This window comes from Eptesicus fuscus, chromosome 10, assembly GCF_027574615.1.
Source record: "Eptesicus fuscus isolate TK198812 chromosome 10, DD_ASM_mEF_20220401, whole genome shotgun sequence".
In the NCBI taxonomy this organism is placed as follows: Eukaryota; Metazoa; Chordata; class Mammalia; order Chiroptera; family Vespertilionidae; genus Eptesicus; species Eptesicus fuscus.
Window position 1 is genome coordinate 1528167 of NC_072482.1, and position 19718 is coordinate 1547884.

A 19718-nucleotide genomic window follows, 5' to 3' on the forward strand; every position below is an offset into this window, starting at 1 on the left:
CAGATGGGTCTGAACCCCCTGGTCCGTTACACTTCCAGCCGCCCTGCGTCTGAGTCCCCGTCCTGGAGCACATGGCAAGCCAGGGGCTGAAGTTACTTCCAATGTCTGTGGGGTGAGGCTGTGAGGATGGACCTCATCAACGGCAAAGAATCAAACCTCGATTCAAAATTAAGGAAACATGCTTTTTATTTTTCAATTTCACGGAAGCACCACCATTGCCTCCTGACAGTTTCTAGTATGAGCCACCAGGTGGCAGCAGAGAGCACGAGCGGTGAGGGGACCAGGACAGGTAGAAGAGGATTGGACTGAAGCAGGGTGTGTGCTTAGCTGTCAGAGAAAACAGAGGGGGATGTGGGCGCTCAGTATGGCTCTCAGGAGCGGACAGGAAATGCTGAGGGCGCACCTCCTGCCTGAGCTACAACTGAGGGAGGGAGGAAGGGTTGGGCTAGTTCAGGGGAAGCAGAAGGTAGAGGGGGGCTTGGGCGGCTCTGGGAGGTCCGGCTATCTGTACTCTTCCCGGGGCGGGTCATGGTCTGGCTCCTCCTGAGGCCAGTGGTCCGTCTCAGGGGCAGGAGGCCAGGGGTTTTCTGGAGGCTGGGGTCCTGCTGGCCAGGGGTCGTCAGGCCGGGGAGGTTTAGGGGGATCAGTTCTAGGAGGCTTAGGCGGCCAGACTCCAGATTCAGGCGGGTCTCTCAAGGGATGACTGGGGCCTGGAGGTGGAGGGTCCTCAAAGATAGGGGGTGCCCCTGGCCAGGGGTCACCGGGGATGGGGGCACCCTGAGGCAATGTTGGGGAGCCCTCCTCCTGTCCAGCCTCTGTGGGTGGGGGAGAGGGGTGGTCTCCACTGCCTGAGATGCCTATAGAGGAGGAAGGAGAAAGGTAAGAGGTGATGCAGGCCGGAGCCAGACCGAGCCAGCTGCAGGCCCAGGGGACACACCACAGCCTGAGTGACCCACAAACAGACCTCAGAAATAACCCCCTACATTTACAAAACACCGGAGTGACCTTAAAATGACATGAAAACTCTGTCCCAAACCATTAACTTGACCTTTAAACTGAGAGGATCCCCCCAATAAGCTCCATCCAGCCCTGATTGTCATCCCTTGCATGGCCCTACGCTGGTCTGCAGCCCCCAAGTGACACCCGGGACCTCCACCCTCCCTCACATAGCCCTCAGCTCCGCACACCTGAACTCTGACCTCAATGGCCACATGGAGCTACATCCCAACCAGCAAGACACGCGCGCTGAGCTACGCGCACCTCACATCCCTTTAACTCTTCCCCTCAAGCGAACTCCCAGAACCTCATCCCTATGCATCCAGTTCACCCCTTCTTAGGGGCCGCCTTCTTCTCCCCTTGACCACCCCCTCACTCCAAATGCACCCAGCCTCTATCCCAGCACACCTCCCGGGCACAGGCACAGCAGCAGGATCCCCAGCAGCTTCCAGTCGAGCATCATGGCTGTCTCCTGGCCCCAATGTCAGGGTGGGCTGAGCCTGGGTGCCTGGGAACCCCAGCAGGCTTTATAGGGGAGGCGGCCCGTCTCTGGGGCGGGGCCAGCCCGTGACACAGGCGTCCATCAGAGCTAACCGGTCAAACACGCTGGAAGGCCACGCTGACGTGAGCCTCTCAGGCTGGCGTCCCTCCTTTCTGTCTCCACGCTCATCGCCAGTCAGGGACTTCCGCCTCCTTCCTCAAAGCCACTGGATGCCCAGGAATGGAGCGAGCAGGCTGGGCCGCGGGATTCCAGGCTGAGGGCAGGGCCGCGGGCGGGGCCGGCTCCCCTGGATGCCTGAGATGCACCCAGGAAGGTGTCAGTAGGTTGAGAGCCTCCGCCCTCCACTGTCGGAGCTCTCCCCTGGGCTCAGGCCTTCCCTGAAGTTCCACTCCCTCAGGACCAGCTCCAGGGCGCAGGGGCCTCGAGGGCTTCCCTCCTGGAGGCCCGCGAGGAAGGTGAGGACTTCCTGATTCCTTCTCTCCACCTCAGCGCTGTTCCAGGAGTCACGCCACAGGCTCTCAGCTTGGTCATTGCAGCCTCCCCCTCCTCCCTCTGGACCTCCTCCTGCCCCTCCAGCCCCCTCCTGTCCTTGGCTCCAACTCTGCCCACTCTCCCCCCGCCGCCGTCCCTCCCCCCCCCCCCCCCCCCCGCACCCTTTAGGTCAAAGTCTTGTCTAAGTCTCAGGACTCCTGCTGGGACTTCCCCTCAGGAAGGGCTCCTCGGCCTGGCGGTGAGAAAAATGTGGCCCAAACAGAACTCACTTCCTCCCCAAGTAGTTCCCCACCTGGTCTCCCCAGCAGCACAGGACACCACTGTCCCTCCGCGGCCGCCCCAGGCGCCCACCTCTCCCAGCCGCCCCCACCCCCAATCGCCACACCCTAATCCGCTCCCTTCATCCGGCCCACACCCACAGCCAGCCACCTTGGCTTAAAAACATAAACTGAGTTGTGTGGCTATTCCCGTTTAAAAAGTACTCAAGCCCTAGCTGGTTTGGCTGGGTGGATAGAGCGTCGGCCTACGCGCCCCTGGGTCTGGGAGAGGCCACGCGCCCCTGGGTCCGGGTGAGGCCATGTGTCCCTGGATCCAGGTGAGGCTGGGTCCCGGGTCCGGGTGAGGCCTCGCGCACCTAGGTCCGGGTGAGGCCACACGCCCCTGGGTCTGGGAGAGGCCACGCGCCCCTGGGTCCGGGAGAGGCCATGTGTCCCTGGATCCAGGTGAGGCTGGGTCCCAGGTCCGGGTGAGGCCTCGCGCACCTAGGTCCGGGTGAGGCCACGCGCCCTGGGTCTGGGAGAGGCCACGCGCCCCTGGGTCCGGGTGAGGCCATGTGTCCCTGGATCCGGGTGAGGCTGGGTCCCAGGTCCGGGTGAGGCCTCGCGCACCTAGGTCCGGGTGAGGCCTTGCGCCCCTGGGTACGGGTGAAGCCGGATCCTGGGTCCGGGTGAGGCCATGTGTCCCTGGATCCATCCGGGTGAGGCTGGGTCCCGGGTCCGGGTGAGACCACGCGCCACTGGACCCAGATGAGGCTGGGTCCCCGGGCCCGGGTGAGGCCATGTGCCCCTGGGTCCGGGTGAGGCCTTGCGCCCCTGGGTACGGGTGAAGCCGGATCCTGGGTCCGGGTGAGGCCGTGTGCCCCTGGATCCATCCGGGTGAGGCTGGGTCCCAGGCCCGGGTGAGGCCACGCGCCCCTTGGGTCTGGGTGAGGCCACGTGCCCCTTAGTCCGGGTGAAGCCATGCCCCTGGGTCCGGCCGAGACCAAACCAGAGGGAGTCGGACCTCTGTTACCACCATTTGTCCACCATCCAGAGCTGAGGGGTCAGTGCCGACATGTACACATAAGGAACTGGTGGACATTGAAACTGGGTCTCAAAAGAACTGTTGGTCCAGAAAGAAACTCACTACAGACTGATTCATCTGCCTGTCAGCATAACTATTATTGCTCTTCTCACATTCAGTTCTTATAAGTATATATCTAGTGACATATGATCTCGCTCATCTAGGGGAAATGATGAACAACATAGACTGAGGAACAAGAACAGAACCAGAAACAAGGAGGCATCGATCGGACTATCGGGCCTCAGAGGGAGGATAGGAGAGGGTGGGGGGAGGGGGGAGAGATCAACCAAAGGACTTGTGTGCATGCGTATGAGCCTAACCAATGGTTAAGTTCAACAGGGGGTTGGGGCATCCGTGGGGAGGGGTGTGAGATGGGAATGGGGGGATGAGGACAAATATGTGACACCTTAATCAATAAAGAAATTTTAAAAAAATAAAAATTAAAAAAAAAAAAAGAGCGTCGGCCTGCAGACTGAAAACTCCCTGGTTCGAGTCCGGTCAAGGGCACATGCCTGGGTTGCGGGCTCCGTCCCCAGTGGGGGGCGTGCGGGAGGCAGCCAATCAATGATTCTTTCGCATTATTGATGTTTCTATCTCTCTCTCCCTCTCTCTTCCTCTCTGAAATCAAAAGTATTTTAAAAAATATATATTTTTTAATATATTTTATTGATTTTTTACAAAGAGAAAGAGAGAGGGATAGAGATTTAGAAACATCGAAGAGAGAGAAACATTGATCAGCTGCCTCCTGCACACCCCCTACTGGGGATGTGCCCGCAACCAAGGTACATGCCCTTGACCGGAATCGAACCTGGGACCCTTCAGTCTGCAGGCCAACGCTCTATCCACCCAGCCAAACCGGTTTTGGCTTAACAAATATTTTTAAAAATAAAAATAAATAAATAATAAAAATAAAATAAAAAGTACTTAAGCCCAGCCCTAGCCAGTTTGGCTCAGTGGATAGAGCGTCGGCCTGCAGACTGAAGAGTCCTGGGTTCAATTCCTGTCAAGGGCACATGACCAGGTTTCTGGCCAATCAATGATCCTCTCATCATTGATGTTTCTATCTCTCTTCCTTTCTCTCTGAAATCAGAATATTTAAAAAAATAAAATAAAATACTCAAGCCCAGACAGCTGGCTCAGTGGTTGAGCATCAACCTATGAACCAGGAGGTCACGATTCCATTCCCGCGTTGCGGGCTTGATCCCCAGTCTCCCCTCCCTTCCTCTGAAATTAATAAAAATATTTTTTTAAAAAATATAAAAGTGCTTGAGGACTTTCTGCAGCCTCAGGGTGAGCCCTCCAGCCTGCCCTGCAGTGCCCCCCTCAGTGCTCCCCTGCAGGGACTCCTCCCGTCGGCACAGCCTGACCCATCCCTCAGGTCCAGCCACGTCCCCCTGAGGCCGCCCTGCCCCCTCAGAGGCCGCCCTGCCCCCTCAGAGGCCGCCCTGCCCCACCGGCGCCTGTCACATCACCGTCCTTCCTTTTCTCTCACAGCACTTGTTTCAACGCTCATTGTTCAGTGGGCACTTGTCCATGTCTCTCCCACAGACCTGCCTGCCCCCCGCCCCCTTGGGCCGCGTCGGGGCCCTGCCTGCCGAGTGGTTTATCCTCCTCACTCTGGCGCTGATCCCCTCCGGAGGTAAAGAGTTTGAAACTAGAGAATAAAGAAAACCTGGAGCTTCTCAAAGCTTCCCAGCAACTAGGAAAGGGGTTTGGAAAAGGCGCCCTGTGTGGGACCCCCTCTCACGTCTCCTGGCGGCAGTGCACGGAGCAGTCCCAGACACAGTGCACCGTGCAATGGCTCTATTTAGTCATCTTTTTAAAAATATATGTTTTTATTGATTTCAGAGAGGAAGGAAGAGGGAGAGAGAGAGAAACATCAATGATGAGAGATCATTGACCGGCTGCCTCTTGTATGCCCCCCACTGGGGATGGAGTCTGCAACCCAGGCATGAGCCCTGACTGGAATTGAACCCGGGATCTTTTAGTCCGCAGGCAGATGCTCTATCCACTGAGCCAAACCGGCTAGGGCTATTTAGTCATTTTTATTGAGGCACAGAATCCAGACACCTTAGTGGCTGGTATCCCGAGGACAGGCCCCCAAACCTCACCCCATTTCACGATCCTCCTGGCCCACTGGGCCCCCCTGAGCACCCAGGCACTCCGAGCCCCTGGCTGCAGGAGAGTTCTGGTTGTCTCCTTGAGAAACGGTCTCCTCTTTGGAAATGGCCTCACTCAGACTCTGCAGGTCATCCAGCAGGACAGAGAGGGATTCTGGGAAAGAAGACCAGGGGATGGGAGCCAGACAGGAGGCGGCCATGAGGTCCTGTGCAGAGGAGCAGGGCTGCCCCTGGGGGGGGGGAGAGGGGAGGGGGGTTTGATGGAAGGGGTGCTCAGGTCCATGGCAGATGTGAATAAAGGGTCACAGAGAACAAGGCTCATGCACTGGAGTGTCTGGGGTGGAGATTCCAGAAGCGACCGCCCCCTGCCCCGCCCCGCCCCCCACCTGTCTCTTCCCACTTAGACCACTACCTTTAGTGGCTGCCCTGGGGCCAAGCGCTGCTGCTGGAGGTGCTGGTGCCGATGGCCCTGCCGGCCGAGGGCTGGGCTGCACAGACCCCCCCTTATCCAGGGGGGGAAGAACTGCCAACAGTCGCTGCTGCTTGTAATGGGAGAGGAGACCCTCCTGCTGCAAGGTGGCCTGGGAAGGAGAGGGTTCAACACCGCCTAGCAGGGCAGAGCCTCCCCCTCTTCTCTCCACGCCTCTACTCCCCGACCAGCCCAGCCTCCGCCTCCCCTACCAGCAGGAGGTTCTTGTCCCTCTGCAGCTCCTGCAGGCGCTGGGTCAGCCGCAGCCCCTCCTCCTTCCGGGCCTCTTCCTGCAGGCGCCGGAGCTCCTGGTTCCGCTCCTTTTCCCGGGTGGCTTTGCGCTGCATCTGGCGCAGGGAGACCACTGTGGGGAAGCAGGGACAGGTGTGGGCTGGCAGAGGTCGCGAGGCACCATGAAAACAAGACTGGGATGATGGGCAGGAGCGCTGGGTCCCAGCCTGTGACCGTTCCTTCTGTACAGGGAGAGGGGTTGCCGCTCCAGGACCCTGTAAATCTGCTCCCCACCCGAACCTTCCGGAGCCCTGAGGGGAAGTCTGGATATGGACTATGACATTTTGTCCAACGAATGTACATTTCCGTCAATGTGGCAATGGCGCTGAGCCTATATGGGGCACTGTCCTCTCTGTAGGAGATGCCGGTCAACAGCCATGATGCTTGTAACTCACTGACGCCCCAGAAATGAGTGGTGGTGTGCGCACCAGTGTGGCAGGTGAGTGAGGGCTGGGCCGAGGCGCAGGACGGTGCAGGCGCTCATCACAGGACTGTCCTCCCTTGCAAGGGGTTAGACATTTTTCCTAACAAAGAGCTGGGGTCCGCGGTGGGGAGCGTGGAGGGGCGTCGCCTTTGAGGAGGGTGCTGGCTATTGGGGTGCTTGCCCGGAGAACTCAGCTGGCCGTTCCCTGGTAACTCCCACCTGCATACTTCCAAGGAGCTTCACAGAAAGCTTCTAAAAGAACCTGTCTGCACACTTCCTTCTTCCTGGCCACCCACGTCCACCCCCGAGCCTCACCAGCCTTGGCGTGCTCCCTCCGGGCCTCGTTCAGTCTCCTTTCTGCTTCCGAGAGCTGCTCCCGCAGCCGGGATTCCACTTCCGCCACCTTCTCTTGCAGAGCTGGGGTGAAGGCGCACATGGGGTGTCGGGGAGCTGGGGCTCATGGACCCCACCCTCCACGCCCATTTCCCTGCTGCACACCTTGCCCGTAGACCTGCTGCTGCTGGGTCAGTTCCTGCCGCAGACTGGCGGCCTCCTCCGTGCTCTCCTGCTGGCCCTGGCGAGCCGCTTCCAGCTGCAGCCCCACGCTGGCCAGGGACTCCTGGGTCCGCCGCAGCTCCTGCTCCAGCTGCTGGGCCACCTCACTCAGCTGCTGCCTCTCCGCCTCCCCTGGGAAGGGGTGGGCTCAGGCTCCCTTGGTCCTCTCCATGTCCTCGGCCCCAGCCCCCAGCCCCCAACCCCCAGCGCGCCGACTCTGTCCCAGCCAGAAGACAGGGATCCAGGCCAGGCGACCAGGCGTACCTTGCTCCCGGGCCCGGCCCACCTCCTGCTGGATGATGTGGGCACTGAGCTGCACCTCTGCATCCAGGCGGTTCCGCTCTTCCCGCAGCTGCTCCAGCTCAAGGCTCACCTCCTCGGTCGGCGGGGCTTGAGGGTGGCTGAGACAGAGTGGGGGAGGGGTCACCCCATCCCTCCTCATTCCTATTGTTTTGGGTCCCAACAACCAACACCTGAAAGCCCCCCACCATCCTCCAATCCACTTCCAAGTGCCCCAAACTTCACCTCTCCTGGCGCAGCTGAGCAAGGACCAGTTTTCGAGCCATCAGACCTGGGAGGAAGGCAGACAGCAGCAGCGTTTGGAGCGGAAAGGGAGGTGGGGAGTAAGGGGGAAAGGCTCCAACTGAGGAGAAGGCAGGAGGATGGACACGGGCAACAGACAGCTGGCCGGGAGGGACGGGGCGGGGCAGATCTGGTCTGGCATCTGCCTACCCACCCTGAATAGTGTGGACCTTGCGGACGGCATAGCTGACTCGGCTACTGAGGCTGGGCAGCCGGGCTGCAGCCTGCTCCACCTCGGCCACGGTGTTCTGGAGCCAGATCTGAAAGCTGGACAAGGGACAAGGCCGCTCACCTTCCACCCACCTCATCCCCACGACTTGACCTGCTTGCTGTAGGACACCTCCCTCTAGCCTGTTCTGTGGCGGACCTGCGGGCAGCAGGGCAGGGAAATGGGGAGTTGGGAAAAGAAAAGCTGAGGCCAAGTCGTGCCGGGCTCCTTGGCCATCACACAGGAAAGCCTGGGGCCTGAGCCCTGGAGCGACTGCCACATCAAAGGGCCCGGCAGCTCATCAGAAAAGCCCGCTGCTCCTGGTCCCCGCTTCTCCGCCGGCCCCAGCAGTGAAGCCGCCCTGAGGGTCATGGGCACACCTATCTGGGCCCAGGTGCCGCTGTAGTCATCGGGGAGCAGACATGGCTCTGGGGGCCAAGGGATGCCACAGGCTGGCGCATCTCGAGCGGATTTAGACTTCCACCCCAGGCCCCTGGTGCCTCCGCAGTGGTGCCGCACTCGGGGGGTGCACTTAGGTGCCTCTTCCTAAGGAACAGAGCCATGGCCTCCGTCGGTTTTCTAAGGGACCCGTTCCCAAGAAGCACTAAGTGCCTGTGTATCTACCATCAGAGATCGGTCATCCCTCCCAGGGTCCCGACCCCAGGGAAGGCCAGGTGCATCCCTTTGTGGGCCGGCTGGGCCCCACCAGAACCAACATGGCTCAAAAGACCCAGAAGCCTAAACAGGCCCGGGCAGGGGGGGCGGGGGCATGGCAGCAACCAGGGGCAGGGCTGGAACTCGGGGCAGTCAAGTCTCCGCCAACAGAAAAACAGGCAGACACAAAGGCTGCCTGCTGGCTCCCTCGGCACAGCAGAGACCACTTTTTCCTGAAACTGCATTGTGGTTCCAACCCCTTCCGTGGCTCTTATTAAAGCCATTTTCTGATAAGGTCTCCAAGCCGTCTAAAAACTACCTAACACATCTGGCCACAGGCAAGCATGGGCTGTGGGCTTTCTGGCAATTAGCCCTTAGCAAGGCCCATTCAGTATGTCCTCACACCGAAGGAAACCCTGCCCACAGCGTGTCTGTCTGCTCTCCTGCAGGTGGGAGAGCGTGCGATGGACTGAACTCGGGTGGTAGTTTATCGGAACTACCCGCTCTATTTCCATGTGTGCATGAAACCTTCCATCATTTTTTAAAGTTCATTAGTCCACAAGGTACAGATTCAACAGAAGGGGATAGTGGGCAAAGTCCATCCTGCCACGCAATTTTGAGCTGGGGTAGCAGTAAACCTTTACAGAGCCAGGCAACAAACCAGCAGGCCCACGCAGGCCTGGCAACTGTGGTTGAGTGTCGACCTGTGAACCAAGAGGTTACGGTTCGATTCTCTTTTAGGGCACATGCCCGGGGTTTCGGACTCCATCCCTGATAGGGGGTGTGCAGGAGGCAGCCAATCAATGATCCTCTCTCATCATTGATGTTTCTATCTCTCCCTCTCCCTTCCTCTCTGAAATCAATTAAAAAATATATTGGGGGGGGGAAAAAGAGCTCCATGCAGACCAGGTACCCCGATATCCAAGGCAAGGAGGGGTGCTTCCCAGCACCAGAAGCTTCGCTTCTCCTTAGAGGCCCTTCTGAAGGCTTTATAAGGAGTAAGGAAGGAAATGCAGCGGGACTTGCAACTGGTTAAGAAGAAGCTGTCGTGCATTTTAAATGGATACCCACACGCCGATAAAGTGTATAGCTTTGGATAATTTTCCCCAACTAATCAGGGCATGCCTGTAAAATTTTAAAGAGGAAGTGAGAACAAGTCCCCACACTCCCCATCCGAGAACAGCTGTGAAGGTGGGACCCTTCGAGGCCTCCATTTAGCTCAGCTGTCACTGGACCAAATGCAGGAGGGCGCTTCCTCTCCTCCAGCCACACAGGCAACGGCAGCCAGAGTGGCCTGGTGTGAACGCAGAGGGGCTGCCCCAGAAGATGAACACAGGAGCTTTTACATGGCTAAGTCCTCCGCCCTGCACCCCAGCAGCTAAGTCCTCCACCCTGCACCCCAGCAGCTAAGTCCTCCGCCCTGCACCCCAGCAGCTAAGTCCTCCGCCCTGCACCCCAGCAGCTAAGTCCTCCACCCTGCACCCCAGCAGCTAAGTCCTCCACCCTGCACCCCAGCAGCTAAGTCCTCCACCCTGCACCCCAGCAGCTAAGTCCTCCACCCTGCACCCCAGCAGCTAAGTCCTCCACCCTGCACCCCAGCAGCTAAGTCCTCCACCCTGCACCCCAGCAGCTAAGTCCCTCCAGCCCTGCACCCCAGCAGCTAAGTCCTCCAGCCCTGCACCCCAGCAGCTAAGTCCTCCGCCCTGCACCCCAGCAGCTAAGTCCTCCGCCCTGCACCCCAGCAGCTAAGTCCTCAAGCCCTGCACCCCAGCAGCTAAGTCCTCCGCCCTGCACCCCAGCAGCTAAGTCCTCCGCCCTGCACCCCAGCAGCTAAGTCCCTCAAGCCCTGCACCCCAGCAGCTAAGTCCCTCCAGCCCTGCACCCCAGCAGCTAAGTCCTCCGCCCTGCACCCCAGCAGCTAAGTCCTCCGCCCTGCACCCCAGCAGCTAAGTCCCTCAAGCCCTGCACCCCAGCAGCTAAGTCCCTCCAGCCCTGCACCCCAGCAGCTAAGTCCTCCACCCTGCACCCCAGCAGCTAAGTCCTCCAGCCCTGTACCCGAGCAGCTAAGTCCCTCCAGCCCTGCACCCCAGCAGCTAAGTCCTCCACCCTGCACCCCAGCAGCTAAGTCCTCCAGCCCTGCACCCCAGCAGCTAAGTCCCTCCAGCCCTGCACCCCAGCAGCTAAGTCCTCCACCCTGCACCCCAGCAGCTAAGTCCTCCAGCCCTGCACCCCAGCAGCTAAGTCCCTCCAGCCCTGCACACCCCAGCAGCTAAGTCCTCCACCCTGCACCCCAGCAGCTAAGTCCCTCCAGCCCTGCACCCCAGCAGCTAAGTCCCTCCAGCCCGCATCCTCCAGAGGCTAAGTCCCTCCAGCCCGCATCCTCCAGAGGCTAAGTCCCTCCAGCCCGCATCCTCCAGAGGCTAAGTCCCTCCAGCCCGCATCCTCCAGAGGCTAAGTCCCTCCAGGCCGCATCCTCCAGAGGCTAAGTCCCTCCAGCCCGCATCCTCCAGCCTGCACTCTCCAGTGGCCAGCTTTCTAGCTGTGCTTGCCTAAGGCTCTTCAACTCCAAGGTGTCTGGGAGGCTGGGGAAGCAGAAATCCTACCCCCCGCTCCGTACCCCCACCTCTATCCCAGACACCTGCTGATAGCCTTGGCCACACGCTTCAGCTGCTCCTCAGCCGAGGCTGTCTGCTGCTGCCCCCGGCGCCGGGCTTCCTGGGCACGGCTCAGCTCCACCTGCAGGGACTGTGAAGGAGACAATAAAGGGAAGGGTCCCTTCTCCGGGGCCGTGGTCCATGGACCGGGGCTCCCTGACTGCGGCAGACTCTGACCTTGGCGCCCATGCGCTCCACCTCCACCTGCGCAGCTTTGTCCTCCAGAGAGCGCTGCAGGATGGCTTGCTCCTGGCTCTGGGCGGCCACTCTTTCCTGGAACTCTGCCACCTGGGGGAGAAGAGGCAGGCGGACACTGGGAGCAAAGGTCTCAGAGAGAACTCCACTCAGGGGGACAAGAAGCTTGGGTTCCTGAGAATGGAGTTGGAGTCCAGGTCTCCACGCAAAGCATGTGCCCTGCACCTTGAGGAGGGCCGTTCCTCACCATCCTACCCTGGTCTGTCGTGTGGTGGGTCACCCCACTCTTCACAGCACACATGACTTCTTGACGTTATCTAACCGTCTGCTGGCCTGTGGTGTCTGCTCCAGGACCTAAGCTCTGTCTTTGTTTAGGGCTGTTCCCAGCACGTGGCAGCCACTCGGTAACACTGGTTAACTGAAATGCCACCCCTTATGTAAAGAAAACAGGGGTAACCATGGGAGGGAGAGCGCCAAGTGACCTGTCCCTTCAGCTGCTGCATGCACGCTCCGTGCTCCAGTTCCTGGGCCTTCAGCTGCACCATGAGGGCGAACACCTTCTCCCGCCAGCGCTTCAGCAGGGCCTGGCTCTTCCTGGAGAACTCGGGCTCCAGGGAATCTGACGGTTGCACCTGCGGCGGGGGGGGGGGGGGGGGGGGGGGGGGGGGGGGGGGGCGGGGGGAAGCGGTCAGTGTGGCTCCTGGGGGAGCAGAGGAGGAAGCTGCATCTTGGTTTCTCTCTGGGCTGCCCAGGTGACAGGAGCCACAGAGAGCAGAGGTGTGTGTGCAGGGAGGGGAGCTCTCAGCAGGGTCCCGCCCACAGGGAGGCGCGGGGCCTACCTTCCTGGCCAGCTCCTCTTCCTGCATGGACAGGATGTGCATGAGGCTCTGCACGCGCACCTGCAGCAGCTCCGCTGTTGTGTGCAGGCCATCCCGGTCCTCCTGCAAGTGCTGCCAGGGAGCAGGGCGGAGAGCGCCGGTCTGCACCCTTCTCTCCTGGGGCACGTACATCCTCCCAGGTCCTGGGCCACCCGCCTGCAAGGATGTGCCCTGCACGCTCACCTGCACAGTCTCTAGAAGCTCCAGTCGCTCCGATTCCCATGCCTGGCTATGAATCTCGGGGGGGACTTGTTCCCCCACATATCTGCGTAGGTTCTCAACCAAGGTCACCTGAGCCTCCAAGTCTTCTTGGGTCTTGCTAGGATTAGTGTGGGAATGGGGCAGCCATGGAATGGGTGTGGAGACTCACCCCACCCACCACCTGCTGGGCCCCCCTTGGCCACCCACCCACTTACGTCAGCTGCTCCCGCAGCAACTCGGCCTCCCTCTGGGCCACGGCCAGCTCCTTGGCTTCCCCGGCCCTGCTGGTTTCCAGGCTGGTCATAGACTTCTCCAAGCCCTCGGCTTTGCTGGTCAGACTGGAAAGAGCCTCCTGGTGAGCCCGTGTCAAGGAGGACAGCTGCAGAGAGAGGGGTCTCAGCAGGGGCTGGCTCACCCCCACACCTGGGCTTTCCAAATCGCCCCTGGCTCTGGCCTTGTCTCCCACTTCCCCTGACCTTAGACCACAGCCCAACACAGCGCCCACAGGGCCCCAGGGGCCTGGCAAATGGGGCCGACCCTGGAGCCTTTAACTCCCCATCACACTCCAACTCATCGGCAGTTCCTGTCTGGACTTCCCCCAAATCATATCTTCACTTCTCTCCACTGGCCACCAGCCTGAGGGAGGCCACCCTCACCTCTGGTCCAGATGACAGCAACCACCCCTGACCAGTCTTGAGGAGCCTCCAGCGGCTGGCATTCTGAGCAAAGCCCAGCTCCTTCCCTCGGCTGCAAAGGCCCTGCATGGGCCCCTGCCCACTGCTCTGAGCCCATCTCCTATGCTCTTCTCAGATTCCACATGTCACCTCCGCCACCTCCTCAGGAGCCTCCCAGGGCCCTCCAATGCCCACCACCACCGCTCTGTCCTGCTGCCTGCTCCTGGCCCCCGGCGCCTGCTCCTGGCCCCCGGCACCTGCTGCCTGCCGGAAACAAATCAGTTTCACTAAAAGACAGATGTTGACAGGAAGCCAGAAAGGCTGGTCAACAACCTTAATTGCTCTAACCACTCACCCTTTAGTTTAGACATTGTTAGCTGAAGCAGCCTCCACCTTTGTTTGTCCCATGTAAGTTTCTGTTATTTCCTGCCTAAGGGCTACATGTAAATTTCTGTTTATCCTGGCTAAGATGTTTTCCCCAAAGCCTCAGTAAAAGGGATGGCAGGGCCAGAGCAGTCAGTAGTTCTCCCACTAGAGGTGGACTACCGCCTGGCCCCCCATTTCGCCAAATTGAATTTCTTCAAGTCTCCTTTCATTTGTGTGAGGCCCTTCTCCAGAACTTGAACCCTGAACTGGAACCCTGGACCACGCGGGACGTGGAAAGGGATTCCTACAGCTGCCGTCTGAGAGGACCTTGCAGGCCCAAGGCCCACACAAAAGGAAGCTCCAGAAGGCGGGCGGCTCGCCTTTCCTCACTGCACCTCTCAGTGGTGTCAGGGACACAGGGGATCGTGGGACAGACCAGGAAGTGGGAACACGGCTGTCCTCATCTCCAGTCGGTCTCCCGTCACCCGATTTCCACGCCACATTTAGAGTGAACTTTTTGGACATAAATCACAAATATGATCATGTCATTTCCCTGTTTTAAACCTTTCACTGGTTGCTCACTGTCCTTTTTTGAAAAATTATTTTTTTATTGATTTCAGAGAGGAAATATCAATGAGAGAGACATCAACTGGCTGCCTCCTTCACGCCCCCTACTGGGGGCTGAGCTCAAAATCCAGGCATATGCCCTGACCCAGAATCGAACTGTGACCTCCTGGTTCATGGGTGGACGCTCAACCACTGAGCCACACCACTAAGCCGGGCGCTCATTGTCTTTAAGATAAAGTTCTGGATGGGCCTGAAGCCTCACAGTCCCAGGACCACCCAGAGCCCCTCAGCTCCTGCACTCAAACCCCTCTGGCCGCCTCCTGTCCCACATGCTGCCCCATGTCAGCAGCTCCCATCTCCACCACCCATGCCCGACAAGCCAACTTCTACTCAGAACAAAAGTCACCTCTTGTCCTAGCTGGTTTGGCTCAATGGATAGAGCGTCAGCCTGTGGACTGAAAGGTCCCAGGTTCGAATCTGGTCAAGGGCATATGCCCGGGTTTCGGGCTCGATCCCCAGTAGGGGCCTGCAGGAGGCAGCCAATCAATGGTTCTTTCTCATCGTTGATGTTTCGATCTCTCTCTCCCTCTCCCTTTCTCTCTGAAATCAAAAAAATATATATTTTAAAAGTCACCTCTTATCATTATGCATCTTTGGTGAATCTAAAGGCCATTTATATTTTTCTCTATCTCTGGCTGGATTGCTGACTTCCTTGTATCAATTTCTACACACATATTATAGAGCAGGGATATTAGCTTCTTTCTGTGATATAAGCTGTAAATATTATTCCTAATTTAGCAGTTGTCCTTTTTTTTATTTTTTATTTGTTTCAGAGAGGAAGGGAGAGGAGGGAGATAGAAATATCAGTGATGAGAATCATTAACTGGCTGCCTCCTGCACACCCTGGGGGTCAAGCTCGCAACCCCGGCATGTGCCCTTGATTGGAAGCAAACCCAGGACCCCTCAGTCTACAGGCCGACGCTCTACCCACTGAGCCAAACCAGCTAGGGCTACCAGTTGTCCTTTTACTTTTATTGCCATTCCTAAGTTTACTAGTAGTGTTATAAAGTCAACATTCCAATCTTTTCTTTAGTGGCTCAGGATCCTGATTCATAGGTAAAGACCTTCCCCCCTCCAGGTTACCATGAGTTCACCCAGGTTTTCTTCCGGTGTCTTTAGGTTCCATTCTTAACATGCGGACCTATTAGGGGGACCTTCCTAACTCCCTGCCAGCTTAAGGCTCGCTGTCCTTCTTCACGGCACCTCTCCCAATGGCAGGCAACTACTTAGGGTTAAATCAAGTGTTGAATGTGTGTCGCCCTCTAGGCCGCCAGCTGCACCCAGGCGGGCAGGGACTGGCTGGTGTGTTCACCAGAGGCCCAGCTCCTGTCTCAGGGATGGAAGAGCAAGCACTGATAAATGCTTACCAACTGAAGTCTCCTTCCCAGCTCACCTCGGGGCCCGCCCCGCCGGTGCTCCCGGATTACCTGGGGACCCAGAGTGAGGTAGGAAGACAGACTACTTCCTACTGGAGGGGAAGGAGGGCTTCAGGTGGTGGGTGGTAAGCTGAGTCCTGGGAACAAGAGCCATCTGAGTAAGAACACACCAGGTCCCCCTCTTTCCAGGGCATGCTTTTTCATCCCTCCACGGCTCACGGGCGTCTTTTTCCATATCTGCTCTCTGCGGGGAAGCCCCTGCCCAGATCCCCTGTGAAGGTGAGGCCTTCCCACCCCCACATTCACCTGCTCCTGGTGCAGCCTCTGAACCTCCTCCAGCTCCCGCTGGCTCCCCTCTTCCAGGTTCTTCCGGACAACCTCAGCCCCAGCCAGGGCGGCACGCAGGCCCTCGGCCTCAGCTCGGCCAGCCTTCTCCGCCCGTGCCAGAGCCTCCAGCTCCATGGCCTGGGTCTCCAGCTTCATCTTTTGCTGCAGCGAGGTTTCCCGCAGGACCCGGACCTCCTCCTCAAGCTGTCGCAGCTCCTGCAGCTGCCGAGAGATCAGCTCTGCCTGCTGGCGCAAGGCCTGTGACCCCTGCAGCTCCACAGACCTTGGGAGACAGGGTAGCACAGGTGAGACCTGTCTCTGGGGCTGGGAAGGTGACCCCGAAGAGATCCCTCTGCTCACATGTGGGGAGATGGGGGAATGAAGCTGGACTTAGGAGTCTCTGCATTTCCATCACCATCGCCACTCACCAAGGCCCTACTAAGCATATTAGGTCTAGTCTCTGGGCTCATGGCTCTCTAGCAGCGATTATCAACTGTGCGCCACAATTCTTAAAACATGCACTACCTGACGCTTTAGCCAGGGGCACTGACCTCTTTTCCCTTAGATTGTCAAGTAAAAAAAGGTGACAACAGCCAACACAATAGCTGTGGGGTGTGAGTACTCGGTCTTGGACCATAAATATATAGATCACATAAGAATTGTATCTTATTGGTCACGTCAAATAAGGTTGCATCTGATTGGTTCATTCTTGGTATCAGAAATCCTTATATACAAGTATAGGCACCTAACTTTTTATTTACTTAACTTTTTAAAAAATGTATTTTCATTGATTTCAGAAAGGGAGATGGAGAGCTAGAACATCAATAATGAGAGAGAATCGTTGATTGGCTGCCTCCTGCATGCCCCACTGGAGATAAAGCCCACAACCCAGGCATGTGCCCTGACTGAGAATCAAACCATGACCTCCTGGTTTATAAGTCAACGCTCAATCACTAAGCCAGGCAAGTTGGGCAGCACCTGATTTTTTAAAAAGTCACTTTGAAGCAGAAAGGGTATTTAATTATTGTTATTTTGTAAATCAAAAGTATACCTATTTTTTGGTCAGATTGGCAAAAAATACATTTTTTGGCGTGCTGCAAAATTTTAGTAATTAGTTTATGTGCCATGAGATGAAAAAGGCTGAAAACCGCTGCTCTAGAGAGAGCTGTATACCGGCTGATGTTGTAACAGCAACGGTGCTGACCACTGGGCCACACATTCTGAAGTGAAGAGGTTGGAAGCACAGGGAGGGGCTTATGAATTCTGGTTTAAGAGCGCCCAGCACCAACACGGCCAGGAGCTGGCTGGGAGCGCAGACCACCTCTAGAGTCAGGTGCGCTGAGTGAGGGGTTCGGGAGCACAGCACATCAGTAAACTACAGTCCCAGCCTTTAGGAAGTCTCCTGGTGCCCCTGCAGCTCAAAGCAGCCGTCGCCACCTTTCGGACCTCACGGACCACGGGTTGGCAACCGCTGGCTGAAAGCACCTGGGACCCGGCTCCTGGCACCGCTCCGGCCCTGAGGCCTGGGCCGCGGGACTTTTTAAGCGGGAACGGCAGCCTGCAGAAACCAAGTGAATGGCCACAGGACCGTAGCCGGTAGCCACGCCAGGAACAGAGAGCTGTGTCCCGACATCAGCTCTGGTGCTCCGTCGTCATCATGCTCCTTGCCCGCTGGTGGGGCCCAGGGAGACCCACCCGCAATCCCACTCTAGAGCACAATGCACAACGGCCTGCCAGTTTATCAGGGAAAGACACGCAGGAACCATCATTAAACAGCTGTACAGACGACACGTCAACAGCAGGGCCCGCTCCGACAGCACCGCCCGCCAGAACGAGCCCATGCTAGCACAGGGCACGGGCCCAGTTTGAACTTCCTCATCTTGTCTGACTATGGTCAGCTGCTGGTCAGTGTCTCTTCCCTTGGAATTTTAAGGAAATCATTGATACCAGGATTTCTCCTATTTGTTTGTCATCCCCACCCCTAGCATCTCGAATGCTCTTCTTACTATTTATGCATTGTAGGCACCAATAATTGCTATGGATAAATGAACAAATTATGGAACTAAGGTCTGGACTAGGGTAAGGAACCTATTTCAGTGAAGAAGGGTCACTGGCAAGCAAGCCTGAGAAGGGGCAATGGACCCCTACCTGTCCCTCCACCCCGGCTCCTGCCCATCGCCAGAAACGTCCTGTTCCCACATGATCCCTTGAGGCCTCTGGATGTCTGGCCGCCTCTCTGAGACACCTCGATGGGCCAGGGGCAGGTCTGAGACCCAGGTGGGGGCCATTCTTGGCATGGTTGGAAGGGGCCGAGCTTGGAAGTGGGATGGGGGGATGAGCCCCATGGAACCTGAGGAATCACAAGGACAAAGATGGTCAGTTTCCGGGGAGAGACAACACCAGACCCCTGCCGGGTCCCACTGACCTGAAGGTCGAAACATCTCCACATTATCTGAAGCCTCTAGATTCTGTGTCCGGCCATCTACGTTCCCCTGGACAAGAGGAGAAACAAGGGCACTGCAATTCAATGCTCAGGCCACCTTCCAAAGAGAAAGCCCCTAAGACAAAGTCACGGTCCTCAGACAGAGCCAGGCCCGGGCCAGCTCCTCTCTTCCTACTTCCCAGAAGAAGAGAGGCCCACAGACTACGACTGGGCCCAGCCTGGCCCCAGGCAGAACCATGGCCATAGCCAGGAGCGGGGACTTTACTGAGAGGGAGCCCTCAGGCTTCACTCAAACGGTCAGGGTCCGGGCGCGCCTTTACCCTCCTCCTCAAGTTTCTACCGACTCTGCCATTCCTGGTCGCGCGGGAGAAAGGCGTGCAGTGCAGGGGCTGCGAGCCCAGGCTCCAGAGTCCCCTCCAAGGCTCGGCAAGGCCTGGGGGAAGCCCATCCACACACCAAGCCAGGACGCCCGGGTCCCTCCCGACTAAAGCGCTGGCCCAAGGCCTGGCCCCGGAGGGATGTGGCCGCATGCCGGGCAGCGCGGCTCCCCAGGACCCCGGGGGGTCCAGGCAGCCTAGATCCCCGGGCAGAAAAGCCAGCTTCCGGACATCTCACTACCTCCCGTCCACTGTCCCGTCAGCTTCCCACCCCGCCGCCCACCCTGCTCCCGCCAGAGTCCTGGGCACCGAGGCTCAAGGCCTCCCACCCAAATCCACCTATGTCCCCCCAATCTGCGAGTCCTTTCGCCCGGACGGCACTCTAGTCTGCTTTTCTCCTGAAGGCATTGCCCGGCTCCACAGCCCGCTCCCGCCTCCCGCCCCCCACGGGCCCTCAGCCCCACCCCTCCCGGGACACCGAGCCTTCGCCCCGCTGGACCCTGAGCGCTCAGGCTGTTCTGCACCTCGTCCGTTCCTTCACCGCCCCTGTCCCCTCTTCCCGACCAGCCCCGGAACCCACCCCCGAGGCCCCGCTCAGCCCCTTCCCTCCCCCAACCGACGCTCCCGAGGCCCTCACTTAGCGCGAGAGCCTGCACCTGGCTCCCGGCCAGCCTCCGGCCTGACCGCGCCTGCGCAGAGCGGGCCCGGTGGCGGGGCAGAGGTGCACGCAGGCGCAGTAGTGTCTAAAGCCGGGCCGGATGCTAGCCCTGCTGTCTCCGCGCCCTGGCGGCTCCTCCCAACTCAGGGACCCGGGAAAACTTGTAAACCAATCAGAAAAGGCTGAGGCGGGACCTGCGTTTGACCCTGACCAATGGAACGGAGGCGACCCGGAAGCTGGCCAATCAGGAACGGCACGAGGCAGGATTGCGGGCGCCAAATTCGGACCCGGGAATCCCGAAGGCGGGG

The 19718-nt window shown here is 58.5% G+C and overlaps 2 protein-coding genes across 4 annotated transcripts; both read right to left on the bottom strand.

The window, feature by feature from the left end:
* Nucleotides 1–204: 204 nt before the first annotated feature.
* On the bottom strand, nt 205–2339 carry PSORS1C2 (psoriasis susceptibility 1 candidate 2). Its single transcript, XM_054722271.1, has 3 exons — nt 2283–2339; nt 1405–1792; nt 205–857 (listed from the first exon to the last, which is right to left on the bottom strand). Exons 2-3 carry the CDS (start codon nt 1457–1459, stop codon nt 502–504), a joined length of 411 nt encoding a protein of 136 aa, XP_054578246.1. The 5' UTR covers nt 1460–1792; nt 2283–2339; the 3' UTR covers nt 205–501.
* A 3021-nt stretch (nt 2340–5360) lies between these two features.
* CCHCR1 (coiled-coil alpha-helical rod protein 1) lies at nt 5361–19294 on the bottom strand. Of its 3 annotated transcripts, none has more exons than XM_054722276.1 (18): nt 19277–19294; nt 18358–18424; nt 18081–18282; nt 15912–16215; nt 12778–12941; nt 12545–12680; nt 12323–12433; nt 11966–12115; nt 11466–11576; nt 11273–11379; nt 7927–8039; nt 7716–7761; nt 7455–7591; nt 7134–7322; nt 6951–7052; nt 6133–6284; nt 5864–6032; nt 5361–5605 (listed from the first exon to the last, which is right to left on the bottom strand). In XM_054722276.1, exons 2-18 carry the CDS (start codon nt 18371–18373, stop codon nt 5439–5441), a joined length of 2376 nt encoding a protein of 791 aa, XP_054578251.1. In that variant the 5' UTR covers nt 18374–18424; nt 19277–19294; the 3' UTR covers nt 5361–5438. The 3 variants fall into 3 exon arrangements, with proteins under 3 accessions (XP_054578251.1, XP_027989628.2, XP_008155650.2); XM_028133827.2 differs by lacking the exon at nt 19277–19294 and adding an exon at nt 18696–19021 and having other exon boundaries at nt 5864–5990; XM_008157428.3 differs by lacking the exon at nt 19277–19294 and adding an exon at nt 18696–19019.
* Nucleotides 19295–19718: the final 424 nt, after the last annotated feature.

What these genes read in the sequence shown, in the direction of transcription:
- PSORS1C2 (XM_054722271.1), bottom strand. Translation starts at nt 1,459, where the DNA reads ATGATGCTCGACTGGAAGCTGCTGGGGATCCTGCTGCTGTGCCTGTGC. An exon ending in GCTGTGCCTGTGCCCGGGAG is followed by an intron (nt 858 to 1,404) that starts GTGTGCTGGGAT and finishes CCTCCTCTATAG; the next exon opens with GCATCTCAGGCAGTGGAGAC.
- CCHCR1 (XM_008157428.3), bottom strand. Translation starts at nt 18,905, where the DNA reads ATGCGGCCACATCCCTCCGGGGCCAGGCCTTGGGCCAGCGCTTTAGTC. An exon ending in GTAGAAACTTGAGGAGGAGG is followed by an intron (nt 18,425 to 18,695) that starts GTAAAGGCGCGC and finishes CCTCTTGTCCAG; the next exon opens with GGGAACGTAGATGGCCGGAC. An exon ending in TTGCTGCGGGAGCAGCTGAC is followed by an intron (nt 12,681 to 12,777) that starts GTAAGTGGGTGG and finishes CACTAATCCTAG; the next exon opens with CAAGACCCAAGAAGACTTGG.